Source organism: Dermochelys coriacea, chromosome 3 (assembly GCF_009764565.3).
Source record: "Dermochelys coriacea isolate rDerCor1 chromosome 3, rDerCor1.pri.v4, whole genome shotgun sequence".
NCBI classification, from domain to species: Eukaryota; Metazoa; Chordata; order Testudines; family Dermochelyidae; genus Dermochelys; species Dermochelys coriacea.
Window position 1 is genome coordinate 84951909 of NC_050070.1, and position 17600 is coordinate 84969508.

The 17600-nt window shown below is 38.3% G+C and overlaps 1 protein-coding gene across 4 annotated transcripts in view; it reads left to right on the plus strand.

Annotated features, from left to right (window-relative positions):
• Window positions 1-17600, plus strand: part of FIG4 (FIG4 phosphoinositide 5-phosphatase) — a 179683-nt gene that overhangs the window by 69777 nt on the left and 92306 nt on the right. For all 4 annotated transcript variants that reach the window (XM_038394854.2, XM_043510795.1, XM_043510794.1 and 1 more), the window contains 4 exons: window positions 5679-5812; window positions 7633-7749; window positions 9073-9118; window positions 10739-10887. In XM_038394854.2, the coding sequence (XP_038250782.1) occupies window positions 5679-5812; window positions 7633-7749; window positions 9073-9118; window positions 10739-10887 (446 nt within the window). The remainder of the gene's footprint in view (window positions 1-5678; window positions 5813-7632; window positions 7750-9072; window positions 9119-10738; window positions 10888-17600) is intronic.

The window sequence follows — 17600 nt, forward strand, 5'->3', positions numbered from 1 at the left end:
AGTGAAACATGTAGAAAAATAGTACAGGTATCCTCCCCACACCTGGGATCCGAGTACTTTTACACCCACCAGCACACATCTAAGGACAAGGATCCCAGATGCTTAGATATTTTTGGAGCAAGACCAACTGCCAGGCTTTGTTGGCCAAATATGACTTTTGGGGTGGACAGGGTGACACCTTTCCAGGCCAGGCTGCCTCACAAGAGACAGGAGCTGAAAAACACTACAAAAGAAGGCCAACTGGTGGCCAAGATGGCCCTGCAGGCAGCAATGGTTACCTGTGACACTCCATCCAGATCTATGGCTACCTGCATGTGATCATGCAGAGAGTTTTGTAGCTCCAAGCCTCATGTATCCCTCACAAGGTACAAGCCATGAATGATGGCTTGCTCATTGAGGGCTCAGAGCTGTTCATCGAATTAACTGATAGCACCCTACATTTACTGAAAGATTCCAAAGTGACACTGTGCTTGCTGGGGACCTACACTGCCCCATCCTCAACCACAAAGCCCTCAGCCATTGCACCAGCAGAGACCACGTTCCCTATCTTACCACAGACAAATGTAGTACCCTGACAGAAACGTTTGAGGTAGAGCAAGGGGAGTCAGCTCTCCTCAACTTTGGCCCCACATTCCACAGTGGTAGCCTGTCAGCAAATTTGATGGGAGGTCAAGATCTGCTTAGGAACCAATTCAGAGAGCACAACCTTTGAAAGCCACCTGAACCCATTCCACTGGGTGTGATCTGCTGGAGATTGTAGCCTGGGGCTACCCCATCACCATCCCTCTTCAGGGATCCTGGTCATGAGAGCCTATTACAAATAGAATTGGCCTCATTGCATTACATGACATCATGTTAATACCCACATAGTTCAGCAGCAGCATTGAAACCTTTAGATCCACTCTTAGGTCCGCCATTTTCAGCTTACAGAGTAACTGATAGCAGTAGTAGGTTATTAGCCTCTTTATGGACCAGCACTAGAGGGAGATGGGATACTTTGCCAGCAGGTTTTGGAGATATTTGCTGACAGCAGAGGCTGTAAAACTCAATAATCTCTTCTTCCATTCCAGGCCTGAGGGAAGTGCTCTAGGGCAGCAGGTCTCAATCTATTTCTTTCAGAGTCCCCCTCTAACATGCTATAAAAACTCCATGGCCCAGCTGTGCCGCAACTGTTTTTTTTGCATATAAAAGCCAGGGCCAGCGTTAAGTGGTAGCAAGCAGGGCAACTGCCAGGAGCCCCATACCACAGGTGGCACGGCGAAGCTAAGTTGCTCAGGCTTTGGCCCTGATGGTCAGGCTCGGGACCCTGGCTGCAGTCCACAGCATGGTGTGGCTTTGGCTTTCTGCCCTGGGCCCTGGAAGTCTAATGCTGGCCAGGGTTGGCAGACCCTCTGAAACCTGCTCTTGGCCCCCCAGGGGCCTCAAGCCCCTGGTTGAAAACCACTGCTCTAAGAGGCATAGACTCTACTGCCCATTTCCCTCAAACTGACCCTTTCTATGCCATCCTCTCCACCCTGTTCCAGTATTATCTACCCCAACTCTGACTCCTTCTCCCAGTCCGATAGTCCCATTCTCCTCACCTACTCAATCCCAGTTTCCATTCCTCAGGCCTCACCCCTTCAGACTCAAGAATCAGTCTCCCACTGCTACTCCTCAGTTTCCTTGTCCAGGTACTCTCAGTTCTCTCCCCAAATCCCTGATTTGTTGGTCTCTCTCCTCCGGGGCTGTCACCCCCACTCAATCCCACTCCCATCCAATCTGTGTAATTGCCTCCCTACCGACTTCCTGTCACAGTCTCTATGCCCAGCTAGTCCCAGTTCTCCCCCGCTCCGCCCCAGCTCTTTGTCAGATGTGTCTCCCTCTCCACCCGAGCCCTCTGGTTCCCAAACTTAGTCTTCTTGCCCATCCAATCCCAGTTTACACCCTCTTGGTGGCCTCTAGCCCCAGTCTCCATCCCTCAGGTTCCTTTTTCCCAATCTACTCACCAAGTCTTCCCTCCATCATGACTCTTGTCCCCTTTGTATTTGAATCAGATGACTTTCTCTTTCATACTGCCTAGTGCCAGCAGGTGGGGGAGGGGAGGCTTGCTTATAGAGACCACAGGGGAGAGAGGCTTTCTTACTCAGTTCTGGTACCTGGCCCCATCCCAGCCTGCAGCAGCCATTATAGCAAAAGTCTTCTTCACTCCTTTAGCTCTGGGATGGAGCATGCTCACTGCTCTGTGGAACAAGTATATGCAAAGTCTGGTCAGCATAAGGAACTGGGAGAAGATGCAGCGTGGTCAGTGAGGATAGATTCTTTAGAGTTTTAAGCTATTAAACTCTAGCAAGTCTCTAAGTATGTGAAAACTGATTTTTTTTTTCCCCAGAGGCTTATAACTTGGCCAAATTTGGGCAGATTTTCAAAAGGCTCGTTTCTAACACTAAGGGTACCCGCTGTCATATTTCAAGCCCCTGCTCCAAAGCATGGTGAGGCTTGAATTTTCCAAAGAAAAGGCCACCAGAATTTTTTTTAATGTGGAATAACTTATTTTCTTCTAATCTTGTTGAAAATCATTGAACCATTTTGGCTGAGCCTTTATATTTAAAAAAAAAATCAGCTTGACACAGGCACCTAGCATGGAAAATTTCAACCTGAACGATTAAAATTTTACTCCTGGGGGAATTTTGCACCATTGTGCAATGCAGCATTTGTGCAGAATTTCACGTTTTCCTCCCACAGATTTGGGACTGAAGAGCTGCTGGTGGCCATTAGGGGCCACTGGGCTCTTCAGAGCTCAGCTTTCCAGCTCTCATTGAGCAGAGCACCCAGCTTGGTGGGGATCAAGGCTGTGCACGCTCTGGCTGCCTGGTTTGATCCTCATTCACCTAGGGAAGGGAGGGGGCCCATGAGACCCAGCTTTGGCAAAGGGTGATGCAATTTAAGCCCATTGCTTCTTGTCCTATCCTCGGAGGTTAAGGAGAACAATTTTTCTTCCTCTTCCTTGTAACAGCCTTTTATGTACTTGAAAACTGTTATGTCCCCTCTGTCTTCTCTTTTCCAGACTAAATAAACACATTTTTTTCAGTCTTCCCTCATAGAACATGTTTTCTAGATCTTTAAACATTTTTGTTGCTCTTCTCTGGACTTTCTCCAATTGGTCCACATCTTTCCTGAAATGTGGCACCCAAAACTGGACACAATACTCCAATTGAGGCCTAATCAGTGTGGAGTAGAGCAGAAGAATTCCTTCTCATGTCTTGCTTACAACACTTCAGCTAATACATCCCAGAATGATGTTTGCTTTTTTTTCAACAGCGTTACACTGTTGACTCATATTTAGCTTGTGATCCACTATGACCCCCAGATCCCTTTCCACAGTACCCCTTTCTAGGTTGTCATTTCCCATTTTGTATGTGTGCAACTGATCGTTCCCTGTTATGTGGAGTACTTTTCATTTGTCCTTATTGAATTTCATCCTATTTACTTCAGACCATTTCTCAGTTCTCTCATCTTTCTTTCCTCTCCCTCCCCCACTCTTCACTCTTATTTCCTATTCCTTAGAAGGTTATGCTGCCCACCTCAGCGGTAGCTATTGATAGCTATATTCCCTGCAGGTTCTATACATAGCATCTTGTAGTTCTAAGTAACAATCATACTCATTAAAATGTACAGCTTTTTTCTGTCTGTCTAGTTTTTAAATCTGATCTAGTTATATAATAGTGGACATCAGTAGTGCCTATTATTGTTAAGAGTTGAAAAACAGCTTCCACTTTTAGTCACTATTGACAGAATGAGAACATTCTGAAAATTCACCTTTTGGGGTGAAACTTCCATGCTTAGTCTCTGATCATAAATAATTTTTGGAATGTTGTAGGAAAATTCCTCCGTAAATGTTTGACTCAGGAGCATACAAAGAGTTAAAATGCTTTTCCCTCTTTAAAATAATAGTAATAATTCTTACCATGCTTTTTGAGCAATGTTACAGCAAAAATGGCTTATGGTAGAAACTTGTCATGAAAGTAGTCATCATTAAGGTACTGTTTGATGTGGAAAATACTACTTTTGGTTTAAAAAGATAGAGGTAATTTTTAAATAGTTCTACGTGCACAATAGAAAATGTCCTTTAGTGTAGAGTAAAATAAAGATACACTGCACAATGTGTAACAAGTTAAATGTTCATTTGTTAATTTGAGAAAGCAACAAGAAAGCTATACCTAGGGTCAGCAAAGCGCATCAGTTTTCTTGTCTAAACAGCTCTGGAGTCAGAGTTATGAGATCTGCTGGTGGAGCTTGTAAGTTCTAGAATTGAATTAGCTTCATTTTCTTCCCCTTTTCCTCCTTTCTATCCTTTTTATTACCTCTTAAAAAGTTATGTAGGAAATGGAATGAAACAGCTCTGTTAATGCAACCGTAGGATTCCATACTTAAAAATCTCGTACACGTTTGCTGCTAGACTTTAAAGGAAATCCACCACTGAACAGTGAAAGTCACTGTATGAGCACCTGGAACCAGACTTTGTTGAACTGCCTAAACCAGCTTTTAACATCAGTAGCCTTTTCCGCAGGTACAGAGAGAATATTTTCTTCATTTCAGTTTATTCAGCTGGTTCAGTTCAGTGGCTGATTCAGTTGAAGTCAAACCAACTGGGAGTTGAAAAATCAGGGAAGTTTGTTTTCTCTTTCCAATCTTTAGATAAAAAGCAGGAGTGAGAGAATGAGCTCTACTACTTCTAAAGTTTTGAAGGGCATGGTGACCGGAAACAAATCAGTTCAATTTACTAACTGAACATACTACTTTCTTTGTTTAATAATTCAGTTAGATTTAAAATGCAAAACATGTTTTGATAATTTATGTATCCAGCTCACAAGGTAGTTTTATTTAACTAATAAAAAAATAAAATGCTGTTTTGTGCATTTTAATTGAATTTTAATTTCTACCAACTAGAGCTTGACACAAATCACAAGTAACAAATTAATCCAATAAATAAGAAAGGCATCTTTCACTATATTTTCTAATATAATGAAAAATCTAAAAACTAAAACAAAAAAAACCAAAAACCAAAAAACAAAACTATATAATTGCTTAAACAAATGTGTATATATAGTGTATCCTCCTGGTTAGCTAAAAGAAGCACCAAATTTAGTGTAAAGGCTATATTTAGTTACAAATCAATATGCTTTAATGGTTACCAACCCAAAGAGAATCAATCTTGCTTTCAGAAAACAATTAAAAAGTAAAAATATGAAACTAGTTTAAAAACAATGATTTAAACAGAGGTTTCCTGCTTGCTGATTTCAATAATAACAAAATTCAGTGGTTTAAATAAATCTACCCATTTTTTGCACACATATAGTATGGCTATTCTTTCTTTTCTGGATAAATATATTTCATAATATAATTCTGTTTATCATAGATTATAAAGCCTAATATACTACTGAGAATGTTATTGAATTTCTTGATGATTTAACTGTATGCCTTAATGTTGCATAAACACTCCCCTGTCCACCCCACCCTTTTCTTATCCATGCTGCTTGTTCTTCCTGTTTTACACCTATAAAATAAATACTAAAATCAGGGATAGGAAGTGTGTGTGTGTGTGTGAGAGAGAGAGAGAGAGAGATTGGATACAAATATTTTAACATTTAGACCTGTTAGCTCAAAAATGTTAATGCTAATTTTTTCTGGGTTTGATTAAGGAACGTGAAAAAAGAAAGCATGAAAGGATTCTGAGTGAAGAACTTGTTGGTGCTGTGACCTATCTCAATCAATTTTTACCCCCAGAACATGCTATTTTGTATATTCCTTGGGATATGGCCAAATACACAAAAAGGTGGGCAAATTCTTTTCCTGTATGGATGTCCTCATAGTTCATAAGTGATCAGTGACAGGGATAAATGTTTTTTAAATTTCTTTGCTATATCCTGCCAGTGTGAGGGTGGCTTTGAGATCAGAAAAAATTTAGTGTGTGAGGAGGGTGGAATTTCTGTTTCATGAAAGATTTTGAGATTTCAAAATTTGGTTTGTTCCAAATGGGAGTGAAAACCAAAAATTTGAAATTCTCCAAAGGAAAATTTTCAGAAAAAAAGCCTTATTACAGGTCAATTGAAATGTTTTAACAAAATCATTTTGTTTTTATTTGTATTATAATGCAAAATTAAATTTTGAAACCGTCATTTCAAGGCAAAACAAAATCAAAACGTACCATTCCAAAAATGTGGAAGTAGGATATTTTGACATTATCAGAACTTTTTTCTAGTTTTCTTCCAAAAAGATATTCAGGTGAAATCAATCTGATTTCACAAAGCTTATTGATTTCAACAGAACTACTCATTCTGACACAATATAGCTCCACCTAAGTTTCTCTAAGCACCCCTATTTTATCGTGATGTATTTTTATCACTCAGATGATTTGCACCTCTCCAGGCCTTTTGACACGTGCCATTTTTGTCTTCCACAAGTATCTTTATCTGTAGTTAGCTGTTTCAGCCTAATTTTGAAAATACCATGTTTTTCTTCACAGCCTTTGTGCATTTCCATTTGTGGAATATGGCACCTGCACGTTGAACCTGTGGAATTTCCTTGAAAAGCCATGTTATTTGGGAGGTTCATGAGTGATCTAGGATTAGGGTGACATCATTGCCCTACACTATGTAAGGCATCACATCCTCCAACTGCATCAGTTCCTTTGCTGCAGAGAGATAACTGAACCTTGCTTTTATGTCCTCAGGCTACATTGTTATAGTCTAATTCTTTTTATCCTTCAGTAATTAACAATTTTTAGTTAGTGTGGTATGGGTTATTGTAGCCTAGATATCTACCTTGGGTAGTCCGTAGGCCATGAGTCCTGTAGGAGCTTCAAGAAATATCATGTCTATGTCAGATGCCTCATATGCCAGGGTTGGGGGAGAGACCGTGAATCCTGGTGTGTCATGTCTTCACTTTCCAGACAAGCAAGGAGACACATTTGAGGCTTCAGACTTGCCATCTCAAAAGCCCACATCTATCTACTCCAGCTGCTTAGTTATAATAGAATTAATATAATATAACCACTACCCATGGTTTTTATTAAAAATAAATTTTGTCAAACAAACCAGATTTTGAGTTTAAGGTTTGGTTGCTAAAGGTAACTACAATACTTATACTTTTGGAAAGCATTTGCAGTACCAGTACATGACATTCTGATTTTAAAAAATTGGCAGTCTATACAGTATTAATAAAGCACATGTTAAATAGATTATGAAGTGGATGACTGATATCCAGAAGTTGTTGTCAGAGGATTCATCATTGAACAGGGGCATTTCTAATGGGGTTTTGCAGTGATTGGTACTGGGCCTGAAGGTATTCAACCTTCAGGTATTTTCATCAATGATCTGGAAGTAATCATAAAATCACTGCTAATAAAATGTAGATGATGCAAAGATTGGTAGAATGGTAAATGTTAATCATTTACCATTCTACCAATGTCCCTTTTTAATTATGTAAAGTGAGCAAAACTGGCATGAAAACATTGCTATTAACATAATGTCTGGCAGTGGATATGGAGATGGGTGTGAACTGCAAGTTTTCTTACAAAGAAAATCATTGACAGGAGACTTTCCAACCAGTGAAAATTAAAGATGAGTATTCAGTATTTCTTTTTTCTCCCCATAGCAAACTGTGTAATGTCCTGGATAGACTGAATGTAATTGCGGAAAGTGTAGTGAAGAAAACAGGATTCTTTGTAAATCGTCCTGATTCCTACTGCAGCATCTTGCGGCCAGATGAAAAGTATGTATGAGAACAAGAAAAGTAAAAGGGGTAGGATGAGTTTGTGTGTGGGGATGTGAACACATAAATATCTGGATATCTATATACACAGACGCACATGCACTACTTTATACACATGATGTACTCCTAAATCTCTGCAATATGTATTCTAACATGGCTTTTTAAGGATTGCAGTAATATGAAAATTATAATTTAATGTCCAGTTAGAGTAAAAAAGATTGCAGCCAAAGGGACATGGTCTATAATTATCTGCACATTGAATAAGTGTAAAATATGCTGCTAATTATGCTACTTGTATCTTCAGGGTAAATGTGTACTTGTGAAATTTGGTATAGTTGGTGGTTCTTGCTACAATAAACACTTTACAAATTAAGTCTGAAATGTTTTTTTTCCCCCTTTTATATTTAAACAGTTCCTGAATTCTTGAAAAATATAACAAACAGTTCTTCATTCTGAGAACAGCTTCTTTTGCTGCTTCAGGGCATGCACTTCATGTTGTACTGCATGCTTGACAACAAGATATGCAGTATCTGAACAGATAAAGCAAGCACAATTTTGAATGTAAAGAAAGCATTTTCTAAGGAGTGCCAGGAATTATACCTGTTATCTAAACTTGCTATTTCCTACTCTTGTGTACATGATTGTAAGAAATTCATATTGTTAGGAAAAAAAATAAAAATAAAAAAGTCTAAGGAAGACAGATTATTATTTATTATAACTTTTTAGAACATTACAGAAGTTATATGATACACTGTATGTTCCCAAATTTCTAAACTGCAAATAAGTGATAAAATGGGGTGTGAAATCAGTTTTCAAAGTAAAAACTCAATTCGGCCCTCATTGATTTATGATGTATTTGAAATTTTATGTATTTTATTAAATTTGTATTAGGCCTATTAAGGAAAATTCCTTCAACCTGTCCATAAACATTAGTTATATAATATTTTTTGTGATCACTTTCCCAACTTGGGGGAATCTCTGTATTCTAATAAGGTCTATAACTTGGATTTCAGTTTGGAGGTAGGGAGAAGCATATTGTACTTGGCTTTCTTAGACTAATTTGTTGTGAGCCTTGGCGCACACTTATTCCAATACTGGATTTCTTGCATTGCAAGCTAATTGCAACACATGTCTTACCAGATATGTATAGTTGCATTGTTTTTACCCACTCATGTCTTTTCAACCACTCAAAGATTTCAGACTCATTTTTAGCAAGTTATTAAATTCTTCTTTCTATTTCACTGAGCCAGACACATATGACATGACCTCTAATCCTTACATTCAATAAACTTTGTAAGGTATGGTATTTTGTTTCCCTTCCAGATGGAATGAACTGGGAGGTTTTGTTGTTTCCACTGGTCGCTTACAGGTATTGAAATAATATTGGTTTATTATTACAACAAAGTTTTATTGATGTAAGTCAGTAGTCTATAGGATAGGATGCTTCCAAAGAGCCATCTACCATAGGTGCAGCAGGAAGTATTGTTCATGAATCAGTAGATGACTGTCTTTATTCTGAGTTAGTACTTTACTAATATAAATATGTATATTATAGTAGCGCCCAAAGGCCCCAAATGGATTTAGGGCCACACTGGCTTTGGATGGTGCTAGAATAAAAGTGCTGCTGGAAGTATCTTCTTGCCAAATGAAATCTGAGAAATATATTAAATTTTAAATTTAGTTTCCATTTCTGAAACTAGCGATAGTGGCACCGGTCTCGCTGAAAGTTGCTATCCTTTGTAACATTAACAGTACATAGGCAACAAGCCACATAATACAGTGCTTTTTAATAATTTTTTACATCTTGTCTTACAATCAGAAAAAATGTACTGTTCACTACTGAAAAAACTGCATTGTTCAAACATTAAAATTTTAGTTGAGTGTGGAATAAACGTGCTTCATTCTGATAGTAAATTCACGTACATGGAAACAAGAATTTAAAAGCATTCTTACCTTCACATTGTTGCAAATTGTGTAATTGTGATTACAATAAAAAATTAAACAGGCAATTTGACTCAAAATACTATTCTCTTTATGTATAGCATGGTGAAAGAATTACTGGCTTATGATTTTAAATATGGATGTCATGATTGTATATTCTGCACACAAGATACAATATTGCTGAAACATTGTTTCCTTCTACCTATGATCATTTATAATTTTATACTTTACATAAACTAGGGAACAAATGCTCAATTCCATATTAACAGAACATCAAGGGTCTGATATTTTAAGGATAAATAGCTGAGTGAACCTAATTTTAAACTCTCTAAAAGAAAGAAGAATATGCAAGCCAAAATAATATTGCCTTGATTTATATGTCTTCAAGTATTGCACGTCTACCTGTGTTTAATGCATTAACAAAATAAGCCATAAATCAGATATCATTCATATGAAGGTATTAGATGGTATTTATGCTTTCAGCCCTTCAGATTATAAAATACCAAGCCTTATGTGGGCATTATGTAATTGAAGAACACAGACACAGGTGGTGTTTAGAAAGATATGCAGATTGTATTCTTTAACAGAACTTGTACACCTGTTGCCTATGAATAGGAGTGTTGAAAATATAAACCTCATTGTCTTATGGCCACAGCAATATGATAGCATGTTTTGTTCTTTATATTTCAGTCTTAGTAGCAAGACTTAAAAATGGGATCTTTATTTTTGCAGTCCAGTGGCATCCAGCATTTTTTGCAATAAATCATAAGTGTGTTATGAGAGGGAAGAAGAATTCAGTGTTTTAGGAAGCTGATAATAGTGAGGCTCCTTTGAGCTGAGGCTTTAGCAGTTTTCTGTAACATAGACAATTGCAGCCTAAATGATTTAAGATCTTGACTTATTCACACAAGATTTTGAATAATTAAGTATTTGAGTTTTGACAAGTTTATTAGGAAACCAGGAGAACAATTCCCTTGTGGAGTAAGCATGAATGTAATGATTGGGAACTGGTTGAAGAATCTCCCGTTTATTCTTATTTCTTTCCTAGACTGGTGTTCTTCGAACCAATTGTGTTGACTGTTTAGATCGCACTAACACAGCCCAGTTCATGGTGGGGAAGTGTGCTTTAGCCTATCAGTTCTATTCTTTGGGGTTGATTGATAAACCCAATCTACAGTTTGACACAGATGCTGTTAGGTAAGATATTTCACTGTTAGTAAAATATGTTGTTTTTTTCCTGGCATTAATTTTGTAACTGCCTAATATTATCTTTTTCTGTGGCTTTTTATATTTTGATGTTTTCATAATTTTTCTTAAGTGAAAATACTTATGTTTAAATCAAATAAATGTTCAGATTGTTTGTTTGTTTGTTTGTTTTTTTCAAGCTAACTAAATTATCCATTCATCCCTCCCTATGACATTTTAACATAGAAATCAATGCAACTTCAAGATTACCTTTATTTGATTAGTATGCTTATCAGGCTCCTTTCAAGATAACAAAACTGAGCACTTCTCTTTTGATACTTAAACTTCAAACTTGAAAACTCTGTCCTTTAAATAAACATAATAAAAATGTACTATAAAGCTTTTAATTTTTGCATTGCAGTTTGCCTTTAAAGTGAGCTAAGCATAATTTTTTGCAAGATGTTCCCAGTAACCAGAAATAGGATGCAGAAATACATTTTAACTTATTTTTCTTCATTTTCCTTTCTACGGTATTTTCTTGGTCCTTTTTGATGTATTGAAGAGAGGGGAAAAATAAGCATCCTTCTGCAACCTCTCTTTGAACATTTTCAGATTATACACATATGCCTTTGACACTGAAGTTGGAACCCTCTAAATATTAGTGACCATTAAAGCTTGCAAGAGTGTTTTCTCAGGGATTTGGACATTTGGGCCTGATTGTATAAATATGAGGGACAATTGAGGCCACATTGTTTTCCTTATTACTGTAATAGAGACTTCGGAACTCATGGCTTCAGGTAGTTAGTTTAGTATTTCTTGCATAGTGTAGCTTATTGGAGCAATGGGATTGGGGGAGATATTTCCTTTTTTTTTGTTTGTTTTTTTTTTTTGTTTTTTAAAGTAAAGATAGGATTTTACAATTAATAGTCATTGTTTGGTGTGCATGCTGATGGGGTGTTTTGGTTTGTTCATAATACTGACTCTGATCAGTTTGGTGTTCTTAACTTCCCTGTTAGCTCTGCTTGAATTTCCTGATGGCAGATTCAAAGCATTTGGGGTTTGAGGTGAGTCTCCTTTAATGGGAAGATGCCAGTCTCAGACCAGCATGCTTGTCTTCATTGTTTTGGAGAAAGACATGGCTACAGTCTTTATCTGGTAGTCCCACAAAGGGAATTGCCTGTGGCTGTTCCTACAGGAAGAGTGGCTCCTCCATGTCTCCCTCAACTTTACTGCAATCTTGGCTAAATACTTTGGCATCAGCAGTTATCTCAGCACAAGGGTGCTTGAGGGAAGGAAAGTGACTCAGATCTGCATTCTACTTCCAAGAAGCCTAAAGAGAAGACTGCTGGATCTCTGGGGTTGCAGGATCCAGAGATAGTGATGCATATAAAGAAGAGGAAGAATAATAAGCACCACATATCTGAGAGATCCCTCCTATTCTTGTTCACATTCAAAAAGTCATAATAAGCATAAATCTGGGAAGATCTTTGTTACTAGAGGATTTAGTTACCTTCCTATTGCAACCAATTGAACAACTTTCAATCCCAGAGGCATACCCCTCTGGGATAGTCATCTGCTCAATACCACAGATCTCTGACACAACCATATTTCTCCAAGCAGAAGGTGAAGCAATAGAAGTAGAAGAAACTGTTTTGCCTTTGAGCCATCAGGTTTGATGGGACATCAAAAAAAATTGCGAGGGTAATACTCTTTGGAGGTTTTCTGATCTTTCACTTTGTTGGCCCCTTTTCTCTTGGGTATTGATGTGTGGTTTGTTTTTTGTTTTTTTTGTTTTTTTAAATCTTTGGACAGTTGTATGATTTACTGTTGTGCTTGCTGTATACTTGTTTCTGCTTTTTGAAGAGCAATCAAAATGTGTTATTTCATGTGGCCTTCTGGTATGGATATCTGCTTTAATTATGTTTTTTAAATCTCCTCACTTGCTGGATGGTTTTTAGATTGGATTTTCAGATTTACTTTTCAGAACAGTGGAGGAATTATTTGAGATCATGCACAGAAAATCCTTCTATACATCTTTCTCCGATGCATCTACTAGAACTTTAATTTCTAGGAAGGAAAGGAAAAAAAAATTCTGAAAATTCTCATGATACCAAAAAGCCAAAATAAGCAAACCTATCTGTTTTTGAATAAAGCAGGGTACTATGCTAGTTTCCATCGTTTTCTCAACTCTAGGTCCAGAAACAGATTTGAACTTTAAAACGTAATTATATAGTAGCCAGAAATAATGTGCTGTATGACACAAGTATTTGACTCCTATCATTTGTATACTGTTGACCTGCAAATCTGCCACTCAACACCTAATGTGTTGTCTTTTTTTTATCCATTTCCACATCTCATCCTTCTTCCTCTGACATCTCTTTTTGGAAGGTTAAAACTGACCTTATTTTTCTGTCCAATTCTTTCTCTTTTCTCCATTACTATACCATCATCCTTCTTTCAGGGTCACCTTTGATTCCTTTCTCTCATCCGCCTCTCGCATCTAGGCTTTGTATAATTCTTTCCACTTCCCCTCTGATGCAACTTTTTTTTCTCTTCCACAATACATCCAGTCCTAATTTCTCATTTTGATTACTGCAGTCGCCTCCGCTCTGATCTCCCTGACATTCACATAACATCTCCCATTTCCAGTCTGTCTGAAATGCAGCTACTAAAATTAACCTCCTATCTATTTGACCACATTCACCTTTTTTTTTTTTTGAAGCTCTGCCTTCTGTATTGCATCTCATTTATACTTGTCTTGTCCCTATTTAACACTGACTCTTACTGTCTGACTTAATAAAGAGACAATGTTTTGATATATTCATACTTTCAAAGTTATTAAACTTTTTAAGGTCTTTAAAAAAACACAAGAATGATCATATTGAGTCAGAACAATGGTCCATTAAGCCCAGTTTCCTGTCTTCCAGCAATGGCCAATGCCAGATGCTTCAAAGGGAGTGAACACAACAGGCAATCATCAAGTGATCCATCCCCTGTCATCCAGTCCCAGCATCTGGCAGTCAGAGGCTTAGGGACACCCAGAGCAGGGGGTTGCATCCCTGACCATCTTGGCTAATAGTCATTGGTGGACCTATCCTTCATCCTTCACTTATCTAATCCTTTTTTGAACCCAGTTATAGTTTTGTCCTTCACAACATCCCTGGCAACGAGTTCCACAGGTCAAGCCCATCTGGTCCTGGGGTTTTTTTACTGTTTAATTTAGCAATTTGTTCAAAAACCTCCTCTTTTGATACACTCAATCTGGAACAGTTCTTCAGATTTGTCACCTAAAAAAAATGGCTCGTGTGTGGGATTGTCTCTCACATCCTTAGTGAAGACCAATGTAAAGAATTCATTTAGTTTCCCTACGATAGCCTTGTCTTCCATGAGTGTTCATTTAGTATGTTGATCGTCCAGTGGCCACACTGATGGTTTGGCAGGTTTCCTGCTTCTGATGTACTTAAAGTTTTTTGCTGTTAGTTTCTGAGTCTTTTGCTGGTTGCTCTTCAAATTCTTTTTTCGCCTTCCTAATTATACTTTTACACTTGACTTGTGAGAGTTTATTCTTCTTTCTATTTTCCTTATTAGGATTTGACTTCCATTTTTAAAGGATGCCTTTTTGCCTCTAATCACCTCCTTTACTCTGTTGTTTAGCCATGATTGCATTTTTTGGTCCTCTTATTATTCTTTTTAATTTGGGGTTTGCATTTAATTTGGGCCTCTATTATGGTGTCTTTAAAATGTGTCCGTTAAGCTTATAGACATTTCACTCTTGTGACTGTATCTTTTAATGTCTGTTTTTAACTAGTGTCCTCATTTTTGTGTAGTTCCCCTTTCTGAAGTTAAATGCTACTTTTTTGGTATTTCCCCTCCACAAGGATGTTTAAATTTAATTATATTATGGTTGCTTTTACTGAGTGTTTCAGCTATATTCACCTCTTGGACCATCTGTGCTCCATTTAGGACTAAATCAAGAATTGCCTCTCTCCTGGTGGGTTTCCAGGACTAGCTGCTCCAAGAAGCACTTACTAATGGTGTCCAGAAACTTTATCTCTGCATCCCATCCTGAGGTGATATGTACCAGCCAATATGAGAATAGTTGAAATCCCCCATTATTACTGAGTTTTCTATTTTTGTAGCTTCTCTAATCTTCCTGAGCATTTCACAGACACTATCACCATCCTTGTCAGATGCTGGTCGATAGTATATTCCTACTGCTATACTCTTATTATTGAAGCATGGAGTTTCTAGCCATAGAGATTTTATGGCACTATTTGATTCATTTAAGATTTTTACTATATTTGACTTTCTTACACATGTAGTGCAAATTGTGCTTACTAGTGGTTTAACAGTTCATTAAATTTCCATAAAGACAATTTCATTGTTAAATTGCAACAGTCTTAAATGAGAAAACTCCCTCCTGAAGGGGTTATAAAATAGCTGAAGGCTAAATCCTACCTGAACATCTGTTGGAGACTTAAAGAGCAGGATCATTATAAAATGTATCCTTGTAGGTTTATAACTAACAGGTTCTTTCTAAAAAACCTGGCTGACTTGCTTATTTTATAGGCCTTGATCAGGATATGCAGGCAGGATACAGGAGAATGAAACAAAAACACAGAGGTGGATTTCAAGTGGCATCCTGCAACTTTATTAAATCAGGTTTATTGGGGGTGGGATGATGATGGAATCTCCAAGCGAGCTCAAAAGATGAGCTATAGTCACTTATTGTGGGTCCTGAAATGAAATCAAAGACCAATTTTGGACCTGCAGCCCTGTTTGCAAGTACCACAGGTTAAGAGAATTGTAGATGAACATGTGCTGCTTTTTAGCTTTACTCCTCGCACATCTCTCCTTGATTGCAGCAATCCACGAGCTCTTGAGATCTTTCAGACCAAGGTGGCAGAGGTGCCACCATCAGATCTTGTCAGATCTTGTGAGAGCTCCCAGGTATTGTGATCAACATTGCAAGATTGGAGAGAGTGGTTTTTTGTAATGTTTTCTTGGTCTGCAAATAAAACAAGTTCCAGTCTGCAATTCTCCATAAAAGACTGCCTTCAGTATTCTACTGCCTGACTTACGGACCTCACCATCTCAGCTGCATTCACTATGAAAGCTTTAATGCCCATGACCACACTCCAGAGATACCAGACATTACTACTTGTGTCAAGTGTGATGGTAAATGCCTCATTCCAAATAACTAATATTCAGGGTTGGAGTCCATTCTGAGTCCTTTTACCACCCCACAAAGGGGAATATGGGAACCCTTGAGGGGTTACCTCAGAGGTGGGCAAACTATGGCCCGCGGGACCGTCCTGCCTGGCCCCTGAGCACCTGGCCCGGGAGGCTAAGGGCAAGGGGTCCGGGGGCGGTCAGGGAGAAGGGGTGGTTAGATGAGGCAGGGTTCCAGGAGGGCAGTCAGGAAGGAGGGGAGGGGTTGGATGGGGTGGCGGGGGGTAGTTAGGGGTGAGGGTCTGGGGGCGGTCAGGGGACCGAGATCAGGGGGGTGGATGGGGCAGGGGTTCCCAGGGGACTGTCAGGGAACGGAGGGGTTGGATGGGGAAGGAGTCCCGGGGGGGGGCATCTGGGGGCAAGAAGTGAGGGGGGTGTCAGATAGGGGGCAGAGGCCAGGCCATGCCTGGCTGTTTGGGGAGGCACAGCCTCCCCTAACCGGCCCTCCATACAATTTCAGAAACCCGATGCGGCCCTCAGGCCAAAAACTATGCCCACCTCTGGGTTACCTTATTCTGTGAAGATTTAAGATCTTCCTTTCTCCCTACAAGCCAATAGGATCCACCAGTCATTTCCCTGGTCTCTTATTCATGTTTACTTCTGGGAGCTATAAGAATATATATTCTCATTTAATAAATATTTAAGTATCTAAGGTATTATAACTACTGAGCAAGTGTAAGTTTGCTTTTAGAGCCCAGTCCTGTAGTGATTACCCTACTTTGGCAAAACTTCCACTGAAGTGATTATCTGAGTAAACACTCCAAAATTGGACCTGGAATGTATGATCACAGTATTTTAGACTTCAGTGTGATTAGGCTAGTGATAATTATTATGTTATATCTGTTTTTGTAAACTGGCAGCAATATATAGGAGAAAAAATATTTCATTTAATAAGGGGAAAAAATCTGGTATCTCAAGAATTCCACAGTAGTTACTTAAAATGAAGAAATTAAACTTTTAATATTTGGGGAAAACATTTCTAAGTTTCCATTTCTGAACATATTGTTAGGGTTTTAGGGTTTTATAACTCTAAGATTAATTTAACTCTCTGTTAAAATAAGCACAAATATATATTTACTTGGCCTTCTTATGGTCCCTGATGTATACCATTTATACCTTTCATATATATATAATATATAAATAAATACACACACTTATATTTATACAGTGTATCCATGTGTATACGTATGTAATGTGTACAATAATTTCTTTGTGCATGTCCTGATAAGGCTAATATCTGAAGTGGGCAGCAGGAGGAGGTTATCAGAAAAGTTTGGTGCTTTGATCTTTCAGTCTTTTAGACCAGATCAGATGTAGAGTTAGTTGTCCAGTACATGCTTAGTTTGTTTAAGAGAATGTTGCAAAAGAACACTTAACTCCTCTAGCAGTAGTTGCCACCTCTGTAATCTTTACTAGCTAAATTGACATTTTGGAAAGAAGACAGCTGGCTTTTCTGGTTCAGAAGTATGACACTCATTATATTAACCAAAAAT